The sequence below is a fragment of the Manis pentadactyla genome, chromosome 19 (assembly GCF_030020395.1).
Source record: "Manis pentadactyla isolate mManPen7 chromosome 19, mManPen7.hap1, whole genome shotgun sequence".
Classification (NCBI taxonomy): Eukaryota; Metazoa; Chordata; class Mammalia; order Pholidota; family Manidae; genus Manis; species Manis pentadactyla.
In genome coordinates, this window is record NC_080037.1 from 1,419,883 (window position 1) to 1,443,401 (window position 23,519).

Consider the following 23,519-nt stretch of genomic DNA (forward strand, 5'->3'; position numbering starts at 1 on the left):
GGGCAGAAAAACATTGATATTTAAAAGATGAAACAGAAGGAGAGAAGGATAAACAAAAAACAGAAAACACAGCTGGAGCAGCAATGCCTGACAGAACTTTCTGCAACACAGTGTTCTCTATCTGCACCTTCTAATACAATAGCTACCAGCCACATGTGGCTAATGGTGACAGAGGAACTGAATTTTTCATTTTTAAAATATTAATTTAAACTCACACAGCCACTGTGACTACCGCACTGCATACTGAAAGGCTACAGAGCAGGTTGAATATAACAGTGATGTCATGGAATCAAGGAAAGAAAGTATCTCACTGGGAGTATCAGCTGTGTGAGACATGAGAGGCCTAACACAACGTTTGGGGGCAGGACACAATGTAATTCCCATTAGCAGTTAGTAGGTGTCACCCATTGAATGGTGTTCCCCTCTGAAGAGTCACATGTTAAATCCTAGCCCTCCATACTTCAGAATGGAGTGACATCACTTGGAAATACGGTCATTGCAGACATGATGAGATCATACTGGCGTTGGAGTGGGGGGGCTGTCCAATATGATTTCCTTATGAAAAAGGAGAAATTTGGACACAGACACACACACTCAGGGAGAATGCCATGTGAATATAAAGGCAGACGCAGGGGATGTGTCTACAAGCCAAAGAATACCAAAACCTGCCAGCAAACTACCAGGAACTGGAGTAAGCCTGGAACAGAATTTTCCCTGTCACCTCCAGGGGTAGCAGGGTCCTGCCAACATCCTGATATTGGACTTCACACTCCCTAATGGTTAAGACGGTGAGTTTCTATTGTTTAAGCCACCTGGTTTGTCGTACTTTGTTACAGCGGCCCAGCAAACCCATGCAACAGACAAAGGTCTTTTATACCTGCTAGTTGTCCATTCACTTAAATCTTTAAAAATGTATATTCTTGTCTATTTATATTTTAATCTTCTACTGGTTAGAGAACATAGCTGTAAAACTTCGCTATTACACCAAATATTTAACAGCAGTAGTCATCTAATAAACACAACACAATGATGTTAGCAGTCACCTGTGTATCTTAAGTACTGAAATGTAAACACAGCCTTGCAAAACAAACACGAAGAGATCTGAAACACACCTTGGGAATGAGGACCCTGTGAGATTTAGTTACCTGCCTCAAACATTCCCTCATTAAGTCATCATAAATGCCATGTTTTAAAAACAATTATCATCAAAAGAACACTTACCTTTGGTTTCTAAACTTTCAAGAGTAGTCATTTTTCAACCTACGAAAATGCACCCCAAGACTTCTACCTAAAAATACATAAAACGTTAAGAGTTAAAACGGTACCACATACATACATTCACTACGCCCCTGTAACTTAAATACCATGATATCCTACTTGCTTTTGCATTTGGTACACACGCATTTGGAAGGCGGGTGTCCCACGTATCCCTTCCTCACAGGGGATGCTGTGATGGCTACCAAATGTCTCAAAAAATCAGGGGTGGTTCCTGCCACATTCCTGTTTTACTGTCCTCACCTGTATACGCCACACGATCCGGCGTGCGTCCTGGATTTTAGTTCAGGAATAGAGGGGAAGTTACTGTAGGGGTTTTGTCTCACTGACATGACAACAGGAGTTTTTAAATAATTACGGTAATTATTTTCTCCGAAGGCATTACTGACACTGATTTGTTCACTATAGATATCAGAGGGGTCCTTTGGTTCAGACGTTTAACGAGCGACGAAAATATTCATAACTTAAATGTGCACGCTCTTGGTAGTAGAAGGGCACTACTCGGTGCGCGCACGGCCGGGAGCTCAGACCGGCCTCACGGAGGGCGCGCGAGGAAGGCGCCCGAACGCAATGACACCCACACGCTGCACTGCCCGGACGCCGGGTTCCGCCGCGGAGCACGGCTCGACAGAGCCCGGCACGGGTCGCCCGCGCCCGCCCTCCTCGGCTGTCACCAGCTCTCCTACCGCTCTGAAAACACCCGGCCCGAGAGCCGGGAGCCCTGAGGCCGCGCGCGGTCCGGACTCTGCGCCAGGCGGCGGTCTGACGGGCGTGCCTGCAGCCCCGACCCCCCGCCCGGGCCGCGTCCCCGTGGGAACCCGCCTTCCCGCAGCGACGCGCGAGCCTCCCTCCTTCCAGCGACTGTCAGCGGCTCCGCCCAACCTCCAGCCTTTGCCGACGCCGCCTCAGCCACGCAGACCGTCCTGGGACTTCCTCTGATGGAGCCCCCTCCTCCGATTTCAGGGCTTCGCGCCAAGAGCCTTCCTCCCGGTACGACGGGTGTCACGACACCGCGCACGTCTCTTCCTCTCCGAAACCAGCCGCCGGCCGCTTCCGTCATCCAGGGCTCGGTCACAATAATCACTTCCGGCGACTCAGGATTTCGTTTCCGGAATGCTTTTCCAAAAAAAGCACCATAAACTTCTGTGGTGTGTGAAAGCTCAAGTAATACAGAACTTACTGCATAAGTCCTCAGTAAGTGAAAACGGTATAGATGCCTATTTAAAAATAAAATGCAGACAATTTGGCGCTCTAGCCTCACAGTCATTTAAATTTCCGGGTGATCTGTCGACCAAACAGGAAGTGAGCCTTCTGGAAGGAGGTGGGCGGTGTTCCGTCGCTGCAAGTGACTCATGAAAGGGCGGGTCTGCGGCTGGAAGGGGGAGGTTCGAGGGCTCCCAGCCACTAGCGGTTGGGGGGCGGGGCGCCGTAGCCGCGCGGCGGCCGCCGGGAGGCCCAGCTGAGTTGCCCGGGGAACGGTTCGCTGGGGTGGGCGTCAGCCTCCGCGGTCCCTGTTTCCTGGAGCTGCGACCGAGGCCATGGTGAGTGCCGGGGAGGCCGCGAGCCCGCCGGGTGCAGTGAGCGCCCCCGTCCCGGGGCGGACGGGCGACCGAGGCGCCGTGTGTTCCAGCCCGTCCCCGCGGACCCTCTCTGGGCGTCCCTGCACACTCTCCCTATTACTTCCATTCTCCCGGGTTCCCCTGAGGGCCCGCAGAGTACCGACCAGACACTGGGTCTGATGTCCCCAGGCGAGCCAAACATTCCAGGTGTCTGCATTTCGCAGCTCCCAGCGGCGCCTGGACGCGCTCCTTTTGAGGGCGCGCGGTGTGTGCCTGACCCCGGTGCCGATCTGCACGCCCCATCCTGCCCGGTCAGCCCTGCTGGGGGGCGAGGCCCTGACCCTGCCGTGTAAGGCCCTGTACTCATAGCCCTGCTTTGGGTTACCGTTTATCCGTTCCCTTTAACATGCATCCACTCAAAGCCACTTGGAGAGCCTCTGGAAAATTAACTTGCTTGAGCTTCACTCCCAGAAATTCTGGATGAAGAGGAATAGGGCTCGGCTTTTGCATTTGTAAAAGCTTACAGGTGATTTTAATCCACCGACGTGATTGAGAACACCAGGGTTCTAGTTAATTCACTGAACTACTAAATGTTTTGAATGCTGATGAGTAACAGACTGGAGGGTAGAATTTGACTGCTGTCAGATGGGCACAACTGTGGATTCAGAGAGAGCCCTCCACCCCTTCCTCTCGCCGGCTTCTCGGCAGTCCTCTTCGTTTCTCCTGTGTGCCCAGCCCCCTGTCCTGCCAGACCCCTTTCAGGCCTTCACTTTACAAACCCTGACCTTTCCAAGCAGATGACAGAGGCTGACAGTTCTTGAACCTCATGCTGCACCCTCCACGCTGTGCTGTGATTTCGTCCACATTCCAGTGCAGAGAAGGAAGTGCTGAAGGGTGCACTTCTGTCCTTACTCTAGGCCACATGCTCCATCCTACAGGACTCTGCTTCCCGTTACATTCTTTCTTTCTTGTGCATTCAGCCTATTCCTCCCTATGTCCTTCTCAGGGTTTAAGTCACACATCTTAAGAAAATGAAATAAAACAGAAGCACGTCCCCCATCGTGTAGGTGCCTCGTTGCTGCCCAGTCCTCCCATCCATCAGCGAATGTCAGGGGGCCCAGTGTCCTGCTGGCCTCTGCTTCTGCCTGTGCCTTCCATCCTCAGTCCTCTGTGGTGGGACTTCCTCTCCAGTGGCTTCAGTGAAGTTTCCTTGCTTAAGCTTCTAATGGCCTTTTAAGTCCCAAATCCAGTAATTTCTTTTCAAGGTTTATTTCATTTAGCAGCTCTGTGAAAACTGAAGTTCTTGGACATCCATGCCCCCTTTTTATCACTAGCTTTGCCTCATTTTTTAAATGCCATTCTTGGGGTCTCCTTAATTATTTTCACTTCTCAGTCTCTGCGTTTTCCTTGGGTGATTTCATCCACACACATGAGCTCAACTGATGCCTAAGCTTGCACTCCTAAATTTCAAGTGTCTCAGCCCTGCTGAGGCCTAACCTCGTTGCTTCCGGGATATCTTCATCTAGTTACCACAAAGGCCACTCAAACTTGACATGACCAGAACTGAACTTACTGTCTTTCTACTTGGTTTCTCATTTTCCCAAGTTAATTAATGATACCACTGTACTATAACTTAAACCGGAAACCAGTTATCCTACATTCCTTTCTCTCCTACATCTCCCATATTGGTCATTAGATCCTGTTTTAGCAGAGATCTCATTTCTTGCCTGGACTATTGTCATAGTGTCTGGTCTGGCAATTTTTCAATCCCTTACTTTCTCCATCATAAGGAGGAGTTTTCTAAAACCCAAACCTGTTGATGGTACCTCTTCACAACTCAATAGAGCCCTCATTTCCTACAAGTATCTGGAATGGCATACAAGGCCCTCTGTGATCTAGAACTTACCTGTCTAGCTTCCTTGATGCCTCTCCATTTCCTAGATGCTCCTTTTAGCTACTTGCCTTTCAATCGAACATTCCAGGTATCCTCAAACTGGTCATATGCCTGTTCCTCCTACTTTGCACATGCTGTTCCTTGTACACAGAATGCCCTTATCCCCTTGTTTGCTTACAAACTCCCTCCAGTCTCGGGTTAGAGTCTCTTGTTCTGTCATGCCCTCTCTACTCAAGGAGAATTGACACTTCATTCTTTTTTTTTTTTTTTTTTAGATAATTATTTTTTATTGAAGGGTAGTTGACACACAGTATTACATTACATTAGTTTCAGGTGTACAACACAGTGATTCAACATTTATATACATGATAATTCTAAGTACCAGCTATCACCATACCAAGTTGTTACAATATTTTGACTATATTCCTTATGCTATACATTACATCCCGGTTGCTTATTTATTTTACAATTGGAAGTGTGTACTTTTTCTTGGTTGTTGTTGTATTCTTTTTTAATCACGTCTTTACGTGGTACATGTCTCTCTCACTGTACTTATCACATTCATTTGAAATTATTTGTTTATAAACTTACCACTCCTGCTAAACTGAACTGTTAGACTAATGGATCTTTATTTGTTCACTGCTATTGCTTAGATCAGATATCTCAGGCACTCAGATATCTGCTGAATGAAGAAACGGAATAAGAAAGACTGGTAGGGGCTCTGAGAGGACTCAGAGAACTTGGGGGATAGTGGAGGGTGGAATCCTCACTTTCCAGAGTCAGAAAAGCCATCAGAAATCAAGGAGCAGAGCACGTGAGTGGCTAGAATCCAGCGGCCTGTGCAGCGGCCCAGGGAGCTGGGGATGGCATCTGTGCAGTACTGTTTGTGTCCACCTCACTTTTTGTCATTTGGACTTCCCACCTGCCCTGAGGGCAGCGAGCTCCTCCGCCTGCCCTGGTGGAGTTGTGTGTGGTGGCTCTTTCAGATCGGGACCAGGAGGCCCCTCTGAGGAAGTGACTTGTGTCCTGAGACCTGAATGACAGTGTAGTGACCTGGGGAGGTGTACCAGGCAGCTGTGACAGCATCAGAACCCCTGAGGCAGCAAAGAGCTTAGCCAGTTCAGCAGCTGACCTTATGGTTTAGTGGTAAACCGTACGGCACATGGTGGGGTGGGGTTGGCAGCAGTGGGGGGACCCTGATGGACAGGATGGGGTGTGCATGAGACAGTGGCAGCGTCTGTGCCACCTATGTGCACTACAGCTGTGTTCCTCAAATTGTAGGTCGTAACCCATTAGTCAGGACATCAGTTTGTGGCTTGAACCAACATTAAAAAAGAAGACAACATAAAATAGATGACTTATTCATTGTATATAGTAAAGGTAACTTATGAAACCTTTGTTTTGAAATGTATGTGGATTGTGTGTACTGGCAAACTATTTTTCTTACTGTGGTCATGATCCAGAAAGTTCAAGATATGATGTACCTTGAACAATATATACTTTCTAAGGCAAAATAGTTGATGTCAAGGCATGCAGATTTCTTATTCCTACTTTGACCTAGTGACAGTGACTGTGTGGAAGAAAAATCTCTGAGTTTAACAAGAGCTTAAAATTGACTAGAGTAGAATTTTCAAATTTCTTTCTGCACCCAAATTTCTTCCCTGTCAGCTTCTGTCCATCCTTTATGAGAAAGAGGAGTCCTTTAGAAAAAGAGAAATGTATGTCCCTTCTCTGTGCTTAGCGTAGCCTCTGGCTTATGTATCATATCAAAGGCTGATGGTCTCCCTGGAAGCAGTGAAGGTGGAGGTCATTAGCTCTGCCGGTGTGGTTTCCTGACCTCTGTAATTAGGTGATCGGGTCAGCTTTTTCTGCATCTGGTTTGTTGCAGTTGGAGCTTCTGGCACCAGAGTGAAGTTTTGCCTGTAAGTTCTGAGCCACCATTACTTTGTGAGGTGGAGACAGACACCTGTTGTTTAGTATGTCTCACACATGTTGTTTAGGGTTAAGAATATACTGGAGTGATCAATTTATTTACTTTTCTGCAGAAAGAGATTAGAAAAGATAATTCCAAGACTCTTCTATCTAATAAAGAGAGGTGAATGTTGTATATCTTCTAAAATAGAGCATTGATTTGCCTACTATTAACCCAGATGAACTGCTAGTATAACCTATACAGCCTTTAAAGATCGTCGGCTGCGTTCCACAAGAATTAGACTGAACAGATGTCTCAAAGTTGTTGTTTTAAAAGAGCCTTCAAAGAGAGTTTCATGATTGCTAAATAAAAAATAAGATTTTGTTCCATGATATGTTTTTTAGTTTCCGGCTTTATAAAACTTCTTCTAAATAGGTTTACTGTTTTTATCCTTAGCACAAGCTTCTTATCCAGCTAGGTTTCCTTTTGTTACTTGAACTGCTAACTTGAAAGGACTGCAGTTCTAAAGCACTAGGCAGGATTCCATTTATTGGAACTGAATCAGAATGCAGAGAACCTTAATTAGAAACTTAAAAAAAAATCTCCCTGCATGTTTTATGAATGCAGTCTAGTGCCCATTATATTCTTCTCTGGCAGCAGCCAGTGGTATTTACAAAACTGAATAGCAGCCAGTTAATATAATGCCCTAATTTTCCTCACAAGTAGCTCTTTTATCTTGTTCTAGTCTTTTTCTGCCTTTTAAATCCCCTCTTTCCCTCCCTCCCTCCCCCCCCAATAGGGTTCTCCCTCCCCTCCTCCCTCCCTTCATGTCTTCCTTTCTTCTTTCCAGCTTTATTGAGATATACTTGACATCTAACATTGTATAAGTCTAAGGTGTACAGCATGTTGATTTGATACATTTATATGTTGAAATATCACCACTGTGGAGTCCACTAACTCCTCCTTCGCATCACATAATTACCATTATGTTTTTGTGGTGAGAATACTTAAGATTGACTCTCTTAGCAACTTTCAAGTATATAATACAGTATTGTTAACAGTAATCACCATGACTTACACTAGATCCTCAGAACTTACTCATCTTCTAACTGGAAGATTTTGTCCTTTGACCGACATCTCTCCATTTTCCTCACCCCTGCTCCTGGTAACCTCCGTTCTAACTCTCTGTTTCTGTGAGTTCAGCTTTTTCAGATCTCACGTATAAGTGAGCTCATACAGTATTTGTTTTTGTCTCACGTATTTCACTTAGCATGATGTTCTCATGGTCCATCTGTGTTGTCACGAACAGCAGAAAAATAGTGTGCCTCATGAACAATATTCTTTCTCATGGATGAATAATATTCCCTTGTGTATATGTACCACATTTTTTTTTATCCATTCATTCACTGATGGACATTTAGGTTGTTTCCATATCTTTTCTATTGTAAATAATGCTGTAGTGAACATGGGGGTACTTACATATATTGGAGTTAATGTTCACGTTTTTCAGACAAATACCCAGAGGTGGAATTGCTGGATCATACGGTCCTATTTCTGTTTTTAATTTTTCGAGGAACCTCCATTCTGTTTCCATAGAGGCTGTAGCACTTTATATTCCCACCAACAGTGCATGAGGGTCCCTTTTTTCCACATCCTCACCAGCACTTCTTGTCTTCTCAGAGCAGCCGTACTAATAGGAGTGAGATAGTATGTTGTGGTGGTGTTCATTTCATTTCCCTATGAAATTGAGCACCTTTATGTGTTCCTATTGGCCGTTTGTATATCTTCTTTGGGAGAGTGTCTATTCAGTTCCTCTGCTCTTTTTAAAATCCTGTTTTTTGCTTTTTTTTGCTATTAAGGTATATGCATTCCTTGTATATTTTAGGTATTGACACCTTATCAGATTGATGGATTGCAGACATTTCCCCCTATTCCAGAGGTTGCCTTTTCATTTTGTTTATTGTTTCTCTTGCTCTGCAGAGCTTTTTAGTTTGATGTAGTACACATACGAATTTTTGCTTTTATTTCTTGTGTGCTTGGTGTCATGCAAAAAATCATTGCCCAGACCAATATCAAGGAGCTTTTCTCTCCCTATGCTTTTTTCTAAGAGTTTTATAGTTTCAGATCTTATGTTTAAGTCTGTAATTCATTTCAGGTTAACTTTTATGAGTAGTGTGAGATGGGAGTCCAATTTCATCCCCATCCATTCTCTCTTACGCACCAGTTATTCACCATTCAAACGAGTGTTTACTGTACGCCAGGCACTGGCTCTGTATTGATTAGTGAGATAGCTCACAGGGTCCCTGCCCTTCTTCAAAGCCTAGAGGGTGGAGCCCAGATACCCTAATTGGCATTTAAAACTCTCTGGCCCAGCTCACTTTGCTTACCCAATGGAACTTACCAAGAAAGTATATATGAGAACGTAAGTTGCCTGATAAATCAAAAACTACAAGATGAAATAGAAATGTATAATAAAATAGAGTGATTTTACCTGGGATTGTCAGGAAAGCCTCCTTGATGATGCCACTTTTAAATTCTTAGCTGGGGAGACATACCATATCTGTAAACAAATAAATATAAGATCACCTCCTGTGGTGCTAAGCATTATGAAGAAAATTAAACTGAGTAATGTGATAGTGGCTGGAGAAGGTCCTCATGAAGAAGTGAGTTTTAAGATGAGATCTCAGGGAGAAAAAGGAGCTGGATGGTGGAGGGTCTATGGGAAGAGCATTCTAGGCAGAGGCAACAGAGAGTGCAGAGGCTCAGTTGAGGACTGGGAGAAGCCAGTGTGGCTGGAGCATGGAGAAGGCAGGGAGGATGGGGGAGAGATCTCCGAGGCAGGCAGGAGTGGGGGAAAATGAGGCTCATGGGACTTGGGGAGGATTTTATATTTCATCCTCAATGTAATAGAATATGCATCTCATATGTTTTTCCTATTCCATCAAAATATTTTATTTCCCTTGGAAATGCGTTATTTAAACTTTAGTCGTATTAGTTTGGTTTTTCAGTGCCCATTTTCATCTAGTCTATAACATTTATGATTTTATAAATGTTGGAAAATGTTTTTCTGTCTAGATCTTATATTTGAAGATCAGACACTCCGAATTTCTCCCTTTATAATTGCCTTTTCACAGTTTGATTTCCCTTTCCTGGACCTTTTTTATGCATGCGTTCTTTAAGGTGTGGCAGGCAGACTGCACATTCTAGGTGGGTATGCGCATGGGTGTCACGTTTTCTATTGTGATTCACCTAATATCTTTCTCGGTGGTGCTGCAGAATACAAGTAAAGTATCTTGTTCTCCAGAAATAACTCCAATACTTCCTCTGAACTTATATATCCACTTTCCTACAAAAACTTTCTAAACTATTTCACTTCCAGAAGCTGTTGATATTTTAAGACTTTCTTTTAATTGGATGTGAGAAATCACTGTTAAAATGTACTGCTCAATTCAAGCTTCTTTTCTGATTCCAGGCACTTCGTTTAATTAAGTTGCTATTGTTCTCTCTCATGACAAATCTTATATACTGTGCCTTATTCTTTAAAATAAATGTCCATATGCATGCATAATGTCTCTGGCGTTCTGTAAATATAAATTTAAACTCCATCCTCTGTTTTCCATAGTTCTAGTATAAGTTAAATACATATAGACTGTATGTATTTTTTAAATTATATATTAAAGTATATAATATTATGTAACACATATATAACACATATGTACTATATGGTATGTAAAATACCATAGCCTATATATATATGTTTAACTTTATGTGTGTGTGTTTGTTTAACTCTTATGCAGAAATATAGTCATTTTTAGAGATTTAAAAATTTACAAGTGAAAAAAATACAATTGAAATTCATCTATGATATCACTGGCTATTAATATCTTGGTATAATATCCCAGTCACACATACATACCTATATGTGTATATGCATACATATATACATATAGATACACATACCTGTATGTGTCTTTTAAAATGTGATCCTACTGTATACATTGTTTACAGATGTTTCTAATTTAACATATCGTACATTTTTCTAGCTCTGCTACAAGAGCTACATTTAATTCTTTCACTTACTCGAATTTAACCAATCCGTTTATCAATTTGCTCTTTTAACACCATAATTAATTTTTTTCAGGTACATTATTACAGACATCTGTAATTATTTCCTTAGACTAAATTAGCAATAGAATAACTAGGTGAGAGGCCATGGGCATTTTGAAGGCGTTTTGATCTGGGGGGCCGTTGCCCTGGAGAGGCTGCTGCTGAGAACAAGCAGCGGGGAAATGGAGCGAACCGGACGGGGGACCCGGCAGTGAACAGAGCTTTCAGGCGCTGGCCTTGGTGGTCAGACCCGGCCAGGCGGTAACAAGGGTCAGGGCGTGGCTGACTCACCTGTGTTAATCCGGGCCTTCCAGCATTATCTGCAAGTTCAGTCACCATGTGTATAATCAATATACAAATGATTTCAAAATTTCACTTGTTTTACAAAAAAATACTATTTCTATTGGTTGTCAACCATTTCTTTAAAAGAGGAATTGAAAGAAGGGAAGGAAAGTGTTTTCAAATTGAATGGAAGAAATTTACCTACGTAATTAGCATGTACATGGCATAATCCAGCTAGTTAAAAATACTGACTGTACTGGGAAGTGACTCATACCAGCACGTCATCTGAATAGACAGCAATTTTCATATGCTACATTTAAAAATGGCATTTTCCTTTTTTAGAAGGTGTAAAAAATAGGTTTAGAAAAGCATTCTGAGGTTTTTCTACATTTAAAAAAGCATACCATTAAAGGGAAATTAAAAATAAAAGTTGTAAAGTGCCTTCAAGCACCTTCTGATGAATAGTTCTATAAACGGTGTAGAATGAATTTTGAATATGAGAGAAAGATGACGTCTCTTAACTGAGTCACCTGTGACACAGGAGAACAATAACCCCAGAGCCAGGAGTTCTAAGTTCTTAGGAGTAAGGAAGCATAACCCAGTGCAATAGCTCCCTTTGTTTGTTTGTTTTGTTAAAAATGAAAATGTATTTGTGTGATTGTGCGATTGGCTGTCCTCCATGCTAGGATATGAAGTACATGAGGGCAAGGGCCACGTTTGCTTCTGATCACAGGTTCATACCTGCATGTATCCAAGTACCTAGCATGGTTCCCTGACCATGGCAACTTCTCAGCTTGTTGAATAAATGAATGATGGATGGGATCGGGGAATGTGCAGAGATACAATGGCATGGCTTTATCCTCTCAGCCTGCACAGTGTGAGGCCTATACTTAAACAAGGGTACGTTTATATGTAAAGATATGAATAGGTTGAAACAAGTCACTTTGACAATTGTAAGCATGCTATTAAGTCAAAGAACACTGAAATACACTGTTTAAACCACAGGCCTTGAATGAACACTATTCTGCAGGCCTTCAAGTAAAAGCAGAATGCTGTGTCGATTCTTGTAAAATTCAAGCTCTCGTTTTAAATCTTATAAGAACTGGAGATGTTAGAAATGCTCTGAGATTAGAGAGTGACCATTTCACCCTGAAATTCTGGTCTTTAATTTTGCTGGTTTATTGATAGTGCTGAAATCCACTGTTTTTGTCTACTATTGGACATTAGCCATTGCCTTTTGGTTCCAACAGACACTTACCTTTCCCATTTTGTACCCTGTGTTCCAGACCTTTCACAAGTGTAATCACAATAGCTTCTATCTACAACAGTTAGTGATAGAGATGGTTTCCTCATCCTCCAGATGAGGAGACTTGAGTATATGAAGTCAGGAGCTAATCAGTTATCCACTATCTGTGGAATTCTAGGGCCATATTCCAGTTATGTCATGTTTTTGTTTTGGCTAATGTTTACATTACCAAAGTCATAAGAAACTTAGCCCTCAAGTAAGTCAAACTCAAGTTTTAATGTAACAGAAACTCATATACAGAACCGTGCTTTATATTAAGAGGTCTGTACAAAACAAACAGTCTCTTCTTCTAAAATTCTGAGGGAATTTTCATCGCTAATCATCGAGGAAATGCAATGAGCTATCACCTCACACCAGTCAGAATGGCCACTATCTAAAAGACAAGAAATAACAAGTGTTGGCGAGGATGTGGAGAAAAGGGAACCTCCCACACTGTTGGTGGGAATGTAAATTGGTGCAGCCATTATGGAAAGCAGTATGGAGGTTCCTCAAAAAACTAAAAATAGAAATACCATTTGACCTAGTAACTCCACTTCTAGGAATTTACCTGAAGAAAACAAAATCTCTGATTTGAAAACATATATGCTCACCTATGTTTTTCGCCACATTATTTACAACAGCCAAGATATGGAAGCAACCAAAGTGCCCATCAATAGATGAATGGATAAAGAAGAGGTGGTACATATACACAATGGAATATCATTCAGCCATAAAAAAGAGGGAAATCCTGTCATTTGCAACAACATGGATGGATCTAGAGGGTATTATGGTCAGTGAAATAAGCCAGGCAGAAAAAGACAAATACCATATGATTTCATTATTAGTGGAATCTGAAAACAACAAAATGAACAAAAGAGCAGTAGATGCACAGATACTGAGAAGGGATATGTGGTTACCTTGGGGAGGGGTTGGGACAGGTGGTTGCAATAGGTGAAGGGGATAAAGGGGCACAAAAACCTCAATCATAATGTAAGTTGCTCACCGGGATGGAAGTGCAGCATGGAGATTATAGTCAACGATTCTGTAATATCTATGTTGACAGTAACTTCACTAGTGGGGGTGAGGATTTAATAATGTATGTAACTGTTAAATCACTGTGTTGTATACATGAAACCAATATATTGTGTATCAACTGTACTTCAATTAAAAAAAATACAAAAAGAAAGAGTGATTTTTCTTTTTCTTAGTTCCCAAACCATGGTTTTAGGTATGTTCTTAGTGGACTGAGCTTTTCCTGCCTCAAGCAAAGGGTGTTCTTCCTGCTCTGCTGTCGGGGGTCTGCCTCCTGCCCCCTCTGTTCTCCACCGCCACTTCAGAGCATCGCTACCACCGCTCAGGCTTTCCGACTCTGCTTTGTAAGGGGGTGGGTAAGCTTCATATAAAATAAACACTGTATACAGTTGTCTGGACCCCAAAAGTTCTACCATGTGAAATATTTTAAAATGAAGGCAACTTTTTGTTTATAAGGAAATTAGTTTCTTAAAATTTATTATATAAAATTTAGAAAATACAGAAAAGTAGAAGGAAAATAAATCTTACACTTTTGGTGTTAATTTTCCCACTCTTTTTGTATCATATATCTGATACATCATTGCTTAGAATGATTTCTTAAAGGGCTCTTTTTATGATTTTATAAACAAATAGTAAATTGGAGAACACAGTAATAATACAAGGGTGAAAATAAACTGCAGAATGGTGGCCACCCAAATTTAACTGTTTACATCTGGGTCTATTTCCTTTACTTTCACATGATACTTTTTTCATTTGTTTTGTTTGCTTTTTGTCTTCAAATTCTGATTTTTTAGTATGGCGAATAGAGGAGAACCTGAAAGGTTCTAGGTGATATGGAATATGAGGAGGGATCTCCTGACAAGTAATACCTTTGTTGGGTGTTTAATTAGTCCTTATGTAATTAAAGAGAAAAAAACTTGACTTCAGTTTTTCCATATAATTTAAACTTAAAGAAAACTACAAGTTAGAAAACAATTTAACCTCTCTTGACATTAGACAAAAAAGTTATGCAAGCACCAAACAGGGCAGAACAGTTCAGCAAGGTGTGAACTGAGAAATACCCCTGCCCCGCACGCTTTCCACTACCTGACGTCTTCTTGAGTGTCCCTCCAGAGCTGCCTCTGCTAGACTGGGGTCTTCGTCGCTGAAGTCCCCCGGCAGTAAAAACGCTCATGGCAGAGCTGAATGCCGACCTCCTGCCGACAGAGCAGAGGCGCTTCTGCCGAGCGTTGGTGATACTCTGGTTCCAGCTTCCCACTCTGCATCCGAGGAAGTTTATGTGTTTGCACCTTCAGTGGCACGTTGCTTCTTACTGTTTACCACTGTGCAAAACCTGTGCCTTTGCCTAACCGCCATACTGCACCTGCCTCCCCACCCCCAGCGCAGCTCCTGAAGGCTTTTCTTCCACCTCCTTGGCCCTCTTCTGGATTTTTGGCTGTAATGTGTATAGGGGAGGAAAAGGTTTTCCTTGGACCTCTTAGGGTCCCTAGCTGGGTCTGAAAACTAAACTGGCAAAGATTAACAGGAGAAAAGCCTACAAATTTATTTAATATAAGTTTTACCTGACATGAGAGCCTCCAGAAGGCAATGAAGACCTTAAGTAGATCCTAGTGTTTACGGTAGGTTCACTGAAAACCAAGCAGGCGTGAAGGAATGTGGCGGGTTGAATAGTGAGAGGCAAGGGTGGTAAACGGGAGGAAACTTAGCAAGGCCTGTGCATTGGGATTTTTCTTGGTGTTTCTTTGTCTGCAGAGAAAAAGATGCTTCCTTCTGCTCGGTATAGGCAAGGTGCCTCTCACGGGGGGTTATGACCTGCTTCCCAGAGGAAGGGTGAGGGGAGGTCAAAGTGGCCGTCCTGCTTCCACCGTTTTCTCAGACTCCGTCAGCGTAGTGTTCAGTATGCCGAGGTGCCAGGTTTTGGGGTGGTGTGTCCTGAACCCCAACAAGTGGGTGTCTGCTTTTAACATTAAAAAAGTTAGAGGTGCATTAGTGATTATCTACAAAATTGAAATGGCTTGAGTGAGAGAGTCACTGTTACATTATGTATGAATTATACTTAAAATGTTCAGAAGGAAAATGATTTGGGATCTTTAAGAAAAAGCTTATTTTTGCACCAGGGTCATCTTTAAATGTTCTGCATGTGGTGTTTCTTCGTTGTTGCTGGGATCATCTGGACAGCGACGTTTTCAGCAGGTCTGTGATGAAAAGCTGGGGTGTCCCTGTGTGTTGCCCCTTGTAGTTTCTCCCTTGAGTTTACCTGGAAGCTTGGTGTCATGGGAAGACCCGAGAAGCAGCGAGTGTGGCTTACAGTTTGGGCTCGATCATTAACTAGATCTGTGACTTTATGCACGTCATTTATATTTGCTGGGCTTACGTTTCTGTAGCTACGATGAAATGTTCTAATGAAATGACATTCGGCTGTGACATTGTTAAAGAATAAAAGGAGTCAAGTTCTTTGTTAAACTTTGCCCAACTTAGATGAAAAGTAAAATTTGTTAGATTTCAAAGGTGACTTGGGCCTGGGAGGCGTGGGCGTGTGTGAGTGTGAGTGTGTGTCGGGCGGCCAGGCTGGGCAAGTGCCCACACGTACCACTGCCACGTCTCTGGATGCGCTCTGACTCGAAATTGCCCAAGTGTACACTGCAAAGGTGAATCCGGGAGTCAAGCTTAAGTCAGGTTTCAAAGGAAACCTTCTTGAGAGTGTTTCCTCTTCTTAAATAGAAATTTCATAGTTATTTTTATGTCGTCAGCAATCTCGCCGAGGTGAATGGCAGTTACAAATGAAGGAATTGGCTCATTTTTTTCAGAATATGAAAATAGTCTTTGTATGTACGTAGACACTGCTGTGAAATTCAAGGTCGGGGCTCCCTGAGGTCAGGCCTGAGTGCTGAGGCGTGTGGACAGTTACCATCCCCTTTTCTCCGTGATGCGTAGTTATCGGATTGATTTAACTGCATTCTCCCTTCAGCATCTCATCAGGTTTTTGGATTTCTGAGGCAATCTTTCAAGATAAAACAACTCTTTCTTCCTTCCCTGATGAAGTGTGACCTTTGGTATCTTGATTTTCTTTCCTTTGACAATAAAAAATTATTTTACTGTTTTTCTTTAGAGGTCAGGCCTACATTACTGTAGTTACTAAATAACTATTGCTTACAGTGAAGAAGGTTTCAAAGTAACAATGTATGGGCAGCACTGTATAATTTCTGTGATTTCCTAATAATATCTGCTTTATCAAATTTTTTGGCATTTGACACAGTGATGGTATCATTGAAGGACACACTTCACTGACTGAGGCCTCAAGATTCTGGAATTGGGATGTAAGTGAAAGGAGAGATTTTGTTAAATACATCTGATGCCATAGGGAGTGAGATGACTCCCTATTCTGTTTCCTGCAGTTTATTTTCCTTCTTTTACATGACTGTTAAATGTTGCGAGACTTGACCCTGTCTAGACCCCTTTAACTTTACATGGGGGTGGAGGGTTGGTTAAATAGCCCAGCTTGTCACTGGGTTCGCCCTCTGAATCAGTACCTCTAATACTGGCTTTTGCATCGTTTTCCATAGGCAGTGCTGTTTAATGGGACAGAGCATGGGCTTTGCAAAGCCAGAAGAATCAGTTTGAGTTCTGATTTATTTCTTTGCTGCGTAATGTCAGACCACTGTTCAAATTTTCTGAGCTTTACTCTCCTTGTCCATGAAATTAGGGTACTACCTGCCTTGTCTGTTGTGAGAGTGAAATAACAGGATGTATATAAAGCACCTACTGTTTAGCAGGTGCTTTGAGAATTACTGTTGTCTGATTAATGGTTATCAGTAATATCTTAAAGTTTGAATGTCACTGATTTATTAAATATTCTGAGAAACCTCTTCCTTCCTGTGTGAGCAGTAGGAAAAGAAAAATCATTCTAACGGAAAAGAGGTTGAACAATTGATCAGAACATTTGTTCAAAAATTGAACAAACATTTGTTTGTCTATTATTTTAGGAGAGATTCTTACTGATGTTCATTGGGATTTGAGAACAGGTGAAGCAGCTCGTGTAAGAAATACTTTCTTTGCTTTACGCAGTGTGGACAGCACTGTTTACCTGACACACTCTTTGGATATGCATTCAGATCTTCTTATTTTAATATCCCACAAGATATTTTATTGTTGTTTTGTATACTCATTATTTATTTAGATTTACCCATTATTTACATTTCCATTGTTTTTCAGTTCTTTAATTGTGTGCATTGTCTGGTATCTTTTTCCTTTGGAACTTCCTTTAGAATTTCTTTCAATACAGGTTTCCTCTCCTTTGGCTCACCTGAACATGTCTTTATTCCACAATCACTTTTCGAAGGGTACTTTTGCTGGTTATAGAACACTATGGCGGCACTTGTTTGTGATTCTTGAATTAAAAAATAGATCCTGGCTCTGGTGAAATTCTTCATCTTGATTTGTGTCTTTTTACTCTAGTGCCCCTTATTTCGAAGCCTTTGTCAGGTGGTAACCAGGCTGCCCCTGGATCCCTTCCCACCGTCCTCCTCTCCTGGTGCCCCTGTTGGCATACCTGGAGGTTTGTCGTTGAGCACCTGAAGCTGCATGAAGCGCCGCAGAGTTCCCGGCGATGCAGGGGCCGGAACAGGGGAGACACCACCCCGGGGTGGTCAGGGTGAAGCGGCGAGCGGACACACTTGTTTCATGCCCTGTGCACATCAGTTTCCCTCTTTGCTCAGCCCCGCTCCCTCGGTGTGATGCTCCACAAGGCACAGCAGGAAGGCTGGTGGGCTTACCGTGGCCTCCGCTTCCGTGGGTTTGGCCTCTGGGCTTTCTCTCCCCAGCATGGGCACCCGAGCAGGCCTGAGCTCACCTCTCTATGAGTCCCTTCCTTCGGGATCTTTGTCCCTCAAGACGTGGCTGCTTTTGCAGCCCCGTGTTTCCCATTTGTGTCACCTGACTCCTGTGACATCGTCAGAAGCCCTGCCTCTCTGTCTCCCCGCAGCCTCCCCTTGGCGGCTCCGTGAGCTTCCAGCCTGGCGTCCTCAGGTACGAGCAGCACGGGCGGTGTCCGGCCCGCCTCTGGGGTCCTGCCTCTCTGGATCTCGGCCTGTTAAAATCCTGGCTGCCTGGGAGGCTCTGCGAGGTCTTCAGACAAGTTCCTTTTACATATTCCATTTTCCCGGTTGTTCTTAGAAAGGAACACTAGTTGTTACAAGCTGCTTTGTCAGCCAGAAACTGCAATTCTCCGTTTATTTTCTTTGCATTAAAATTAATTCTCTCACCTGCTTCAGAACTGCCATGTGTGCAGAGCAGGTGGTGGCTAGGCCCCAGGCCAGCGGAGGACGCAGTTTCCTTGGTCTCCATCTGCCTTGCTGCTCTGCCCTTCACCTTCAGCTAGACGTGCTGTCATTCCTTCCCTTTTTATAATGTCATTTATTCGTTTTAGTGAAGGCAGTATTTCAATGATATCTTTGGGTGAGTGAATATTTTAATATGGAGAGCAAAAAGCATAATATGCTACTGATAATTAAATTTTCCATTAAAAAGGAAGTATGATACTAGAATCACAGTGAAAACTAAACTTACAAAAGCTGTATTTGTAAGACTCAATATGAAAAGAAAAGGTATGAAGAAAAGCTTTTACAAGTATCATAGTTTATGTCTTATTTTACCTTATTCTCTCTCGACTAATAATCGTTGTTTAAATGTGCCTTTTTGGATGACTGTGGGAAGTGTCTTAAAAACTATGTACATTATAGTTTATGAGTATAATCATAACTAGACACATAATTTCTACAATTAGAAATTATAAGTAAGTTTTTAAAATAAAATGGACACATATTTACCCTAACTAGAGAATCGGATGCTAAATCCAGAATTACCAAAAAAAACCACTCATAGATTATTTTCTTCCTTATGTCCTCATTTGCTTGTTGTAACGAAGGACCTCTGGGGCTAAGATTTGTAATAATATGTATCATGCGAAATCCTGTTCAGTAGCCAAGGTAAAGGGGCCAGTTTTGTTTTTTTTTTTTGAGAGGGCATCTCTCATATTTATTGATCAAATGGTTGTTAACAACAATAAAATTCTGTATAGGGGACTCAATGCACAGTCATTAATCAACCCCAAGCCTATTTCTCAACAGTCTCCAATCTTCTGAAGCATAATGAACAAGTTCTTACATGGTGAACAAGTTCTTACATAGTGAATAAGTTCTTACATGGTGAACAGTGCAAGGGCAGTCATATCACAGAAACTTTCGGTTTTGATCACGCATCATGAACTATAAACAATCAGGTCAAATATGATTATTCGTTTGATTTTTATACTTGATTTATATGTGAATCCCACATTTCTCCCTTATTATTATTATTATTATTTTTAATAAAATGCTGAAGTGGTAGGTAGATGCAAGATAAAGGTAGAAAACATAGTTTAGTGCTGTAAGAGGGCAAATGTAGATGATCAGGTGTGTGCCTATAGACTAAGTATTAATCCGAGCTAGACAAGAGCAACAAAACATCCATGGATGCAGAAGATTACTCTCAGAACAGGGGGGGGTGAGGTTCTAAGCTTCACCTCTGTTGATCCCCGATTTCTCACCTGATGACCCCCCTGCTACTGTGCCTGTCCCTGCCTTAGTTTGTTCCTCCCTTGAGGAATCTTACCCATCTCTGGCTAACCAGTCATCTTCCGGGGCCATACATGGAAATGTAAAGTTGGTAAGTGAGAGAGAAGCAATATTGTTTGAAAAGGTTAGCTTTTTACTTCTTTGCAGATTTATGCCCTGTGGCTTCTATGCCCAGATTTGTCTTGAGGTATCTTTACCACTTGGAAGAATTATGATACTCGGTAATTTCGATATGAGGCACGAATTCTACTTAAGGATTGTAATTAGGAAGGAAGAAGAAAAGCTATAGAAGTAACAGACGGAAGAAAACATGGGAAGATTGATTATTTCTTTGACATATCTTCTTGTAGAGTAACATAAGCATGTATAGGATTTAAACTACTAATTGAATTGCGTACACACATTAACATAATAGGAATACAGCTACATAACCAAAGCAGACCTACAATTACTAGCCATATCCAGTGAAACCAAGAAAACCAGTTAGGCACCCTAGGCATTTGTGAAAACTTATCAATGATATGATGGCTATTGTCTAACTGAATTTGAATAGTTTGAGAAAAATCAGACAAATTAAAACAACACATTCCTGGGAACTGTTCACATCCCATATGTTCTTTTAACAGTAGATAGTCTATAGTCGCAAGCTTTTGGAGCACTGCAACTTGTACCTCTAATTCTTGGTTGAGTTCTGACAGTATAGATCCAGTCAAATTTGTTGTTTTACTGTATGCACAGGCCAGCTTAGATATCTCCTTCCTCATTCCCATGGCAAGTCCAGGAACTGGTGGGATGAGTGCATCTACAGCTGTAGCAGTGCGTGGATCTTTGTTGGGGTTTCTTGATGATCATCTTCTGGCATGAGTCTTCCAGAGAGTGCTGATGTTGGAAGTTCTTTTTCATATCGTATCTTAGTTCATTTTCGGGGTAGCCAAATTAGGCTTTGATCCTCTGTATAAACACAAACAGACCCTTTGCCTACACTTTGATATGCCCTTTATTCCATTGTGAAGAACTTATTGGAGATCACCACACAGGAACTGCTTTTTTTTTTTTTAACAGAAAGGAATATTATCAGAAAAATGTACTTCCATAGCTGATCATCTGACACCCTTTAAATGATCAAAATTAAGGATATTTAAAGCATGCATTAATCGGTGATTTGCAGTTAGTTTTATCCTATCAGGGAGTAATCCCCCTTTTCTTTCTTTCTTTTTTTTTTTTTTGTTATAATTAATCTACAATTACATGAAGAATATTATGTTTGCTAGGCTCTCCCCTATATCAGGTCCTCCCCACAAACCCCTTTACAGTCACTGTCCATAAGCATAGCAAATTGTAGAGTCACTACTTGTCTTCTCTGTGTTGTATAGCCCTCCCCTTTCTCCCATCCCCCCACTATGCATGCTAATCATAATACCCCCTTTCTTCTCCCCCCACTTATCCCTCCCTACCCACCCATCCTCCCCAGTCCCTTTCCCTTTGGTACCTGTTAGTCCATTCTTGGGTTCTGTGATTCTGCTGCTGTTTTGTTCCTTCAGTTTTTCCTTCGTTCTTATACTCCACAGGTGAGTGAAATCATTTGGTATTTCTCTTTGTCCGCTTTGCTTATTTCACTGAGCATAATACCCTCTAGCTCCATCCATGTTGTTGCAAATGGTAGGATTTGCTTTCTTCTTATGGCTGAATAATATTCCATTGTGTATATGTACCACATCTTCTTTATCCATTCATCTACTGATGGACACTTAGGTTGCTTCCAATTCTTGGCTATTGTAAATAGTGCTGCGATAAACATAGGGGTGCATCTGTCTTTTTCAAACTGGAGTGCTGCATTCTTAGGGTAAATTCCTAGGAGTGGAATTCCTGGGTCAAATGGTAAGTCTATTTTGAGCACTTTGAGGAACCTCCATACTGCTTTCCACAATGGTTGAACTAATTTACATTCCCACCACCAGTGTAGGAGGGTTCCCCTTTCTTCACAACCTCGCCAACATTTGTTGTTGTTTGTCTTTTGGATGGTGGCCATCCTAAGTGGTGTAAGGTGATATCTCATTGTGGTTTTAATTTGCATTTCTCTAATAATTAGCGATGTGGAGCATCTTTTCATGTGTCTGTTGGCCATCTATATTTCTTTTTTGGAGAACTGTTCAGTTCCTCTGCCCATTTTTTAATTAGATTATTTGTTTTTTGTTTGTTGAGGTGGGTGAGCTCTTTATATATTTTGGATGTCAACCCTTTATTGGATCTGTCATTTATGAATATATTCTCCCATACTGTTGGGTACCTTTTTGTTCTATTGATGGTGTCTTTTGCTGTACAGAAGCTTTTCAGCTTAATACAGTCCCACTTGTTCATTTTTGCTATTGTTTTCCTTCCTGGGGAGATATGTTCAAGAAGAAGTCACTTATGTTTATGTCTAAGTGATTTTTGCCTGTGTTTTTTTCTAAGAGTTTTATGGTTTCATGACTTACATTCAGGTCTTTGATCCATTTTGAATTTACTTTTGTGTATGGGGTTAGACAATGGTCCAGTTTCATTCTCCTACATGTAGCTGTCCAGTTTTGCCAGCACCACCTGTTGAAGAGACTGTCATTTCACCATTGTATGTCCATGGCTCCTTTATCAAATATTAATTGACCATATATGTTTGGGTTAATGTCTGGAGTCTCTAATCTGTTCCACTGGTCTGTGGCTCTGTTCTTGTGCCAGTACCAAATTGTCTTGATTACTATGGCTTTGTAGTAGAGCTTGAAGTTGGGGAGTGATATCCCCCCTACTTTATTCTTCTTTCTCAGGATTGCTTTGACTATTCGGGGTCTTTGGTGTTTCCATATGAATTTTTGAACTATTTGTTCCAGTTTGTTGAAGAATGTTGTTGGTAATTTGATAGGGATTGCATCAAATCTGTATATTGCTTTGGGCAGGATAGCCATTTTGACGATATTAATTCTTCCTAGCCACGAGCATGGGATGAGTTTCCATCTGTTAGTGTCCCCTTTAATTTCTCTTAAGAGTGACTTGTAGTTTTCAGCGTATAGGTCTTTCACTTCTTTGGTTAGGTTTATTCCTAGGTATTTTATTCTTTTTGATGCAATTGTGAATGGAGTTGTTTTCCTGATTTCTCTTTCTATTGGTTCATTGTTAGTGTATGGGAGAGCCACAGATTTCTGTGTATTAATTTTGTATCCTGCAACTTTGCTGTATTCTGGTATCAGTTCTAGTAGTTTTGGAGTGGAGTCTTTAGGGTTTTTACGTACAATATCATATCATCTGCAAATAGTGACAGTTTAACTTCTTCTTTACCAATCTGGATTCCTTGTATTTCTTTGTTTTGTCTGATTGCCGTGGCTAGGACCTCCAGTACTATGTCAAATAACAGTGGGGAGAGTGGGCATCCCTGTCTTGTTCCCGATCTCAGAGGAAAAGCTTTCAGCTTCTCACTGTTCAGTATGATGTTAGCTGTGGGTTTATCATATATGGCCTTTATTATGTTGAGGTACTTGCCCTCTATACCCATTTTGCTGAGAGTTTTTATCATGAATCGATGTTGAACTTTGTC

At 41.8% G+C, this 23,519-nt stretch overlaps 2 protein-coding genes across 5 annotated transcripts in view; one reads left to right on the top strand and one right to left on the bottom strand.

The window, feature by feature from the left end:
• The window catches only part of BLZF1 (basic leucine zipper nuclear factor 1), a 36,947-nt gene extending 34,483 nt beyond the window's left edge, over positions 1-2,464 (bottom strand). The window contains exons 1-2 of one of the 3 annotated variants that reach the window (XM_036900525.2): positions 2,158-2,459; positions 1,222-1,288 (exon numbers count right to left, since the gene is read on the bottom strand). In XM_036900525.2, coding sequence (XP_036756420.2) covers positions 1,222-1,252 — 31 coding nt within the window. In that variant the 5' untranslated portion in view covers positions 1,253-1,288; positions 2,158-2,459. Of the gene's footprint in view, positions 1-1,221; positions 1,289-2,157 lie in introns of all 3 variants that reach the window. The other 2 variants (XM_036900497.2, XM_036900515.2) reach the window with 2 other exon arrangements.
• A 198-nt stretch (positions 2,465-2,662) lies between these two features.
• NME7 (NME/NM23 family member 7) overlaps positions 2,663-23,519 on the top strand; it is a 158,615-nt gene continuing 137,758 nt past the window's right edge. For both annotated transcript variants that reach the window (XM_036900424.2, XM_036900429.2), the window contains exon 1: positions 2,663-2,816. In XM_036900424.2, coding sequence (XP_036756319.2) covers positions 2,814-2,816 — 3 coding nt within the window. In that variant the 5' untranslated portion in view covers positions 2,663-2,813. The remainder of the gene's footprint in view (positions 2,817-23,519) is intronic.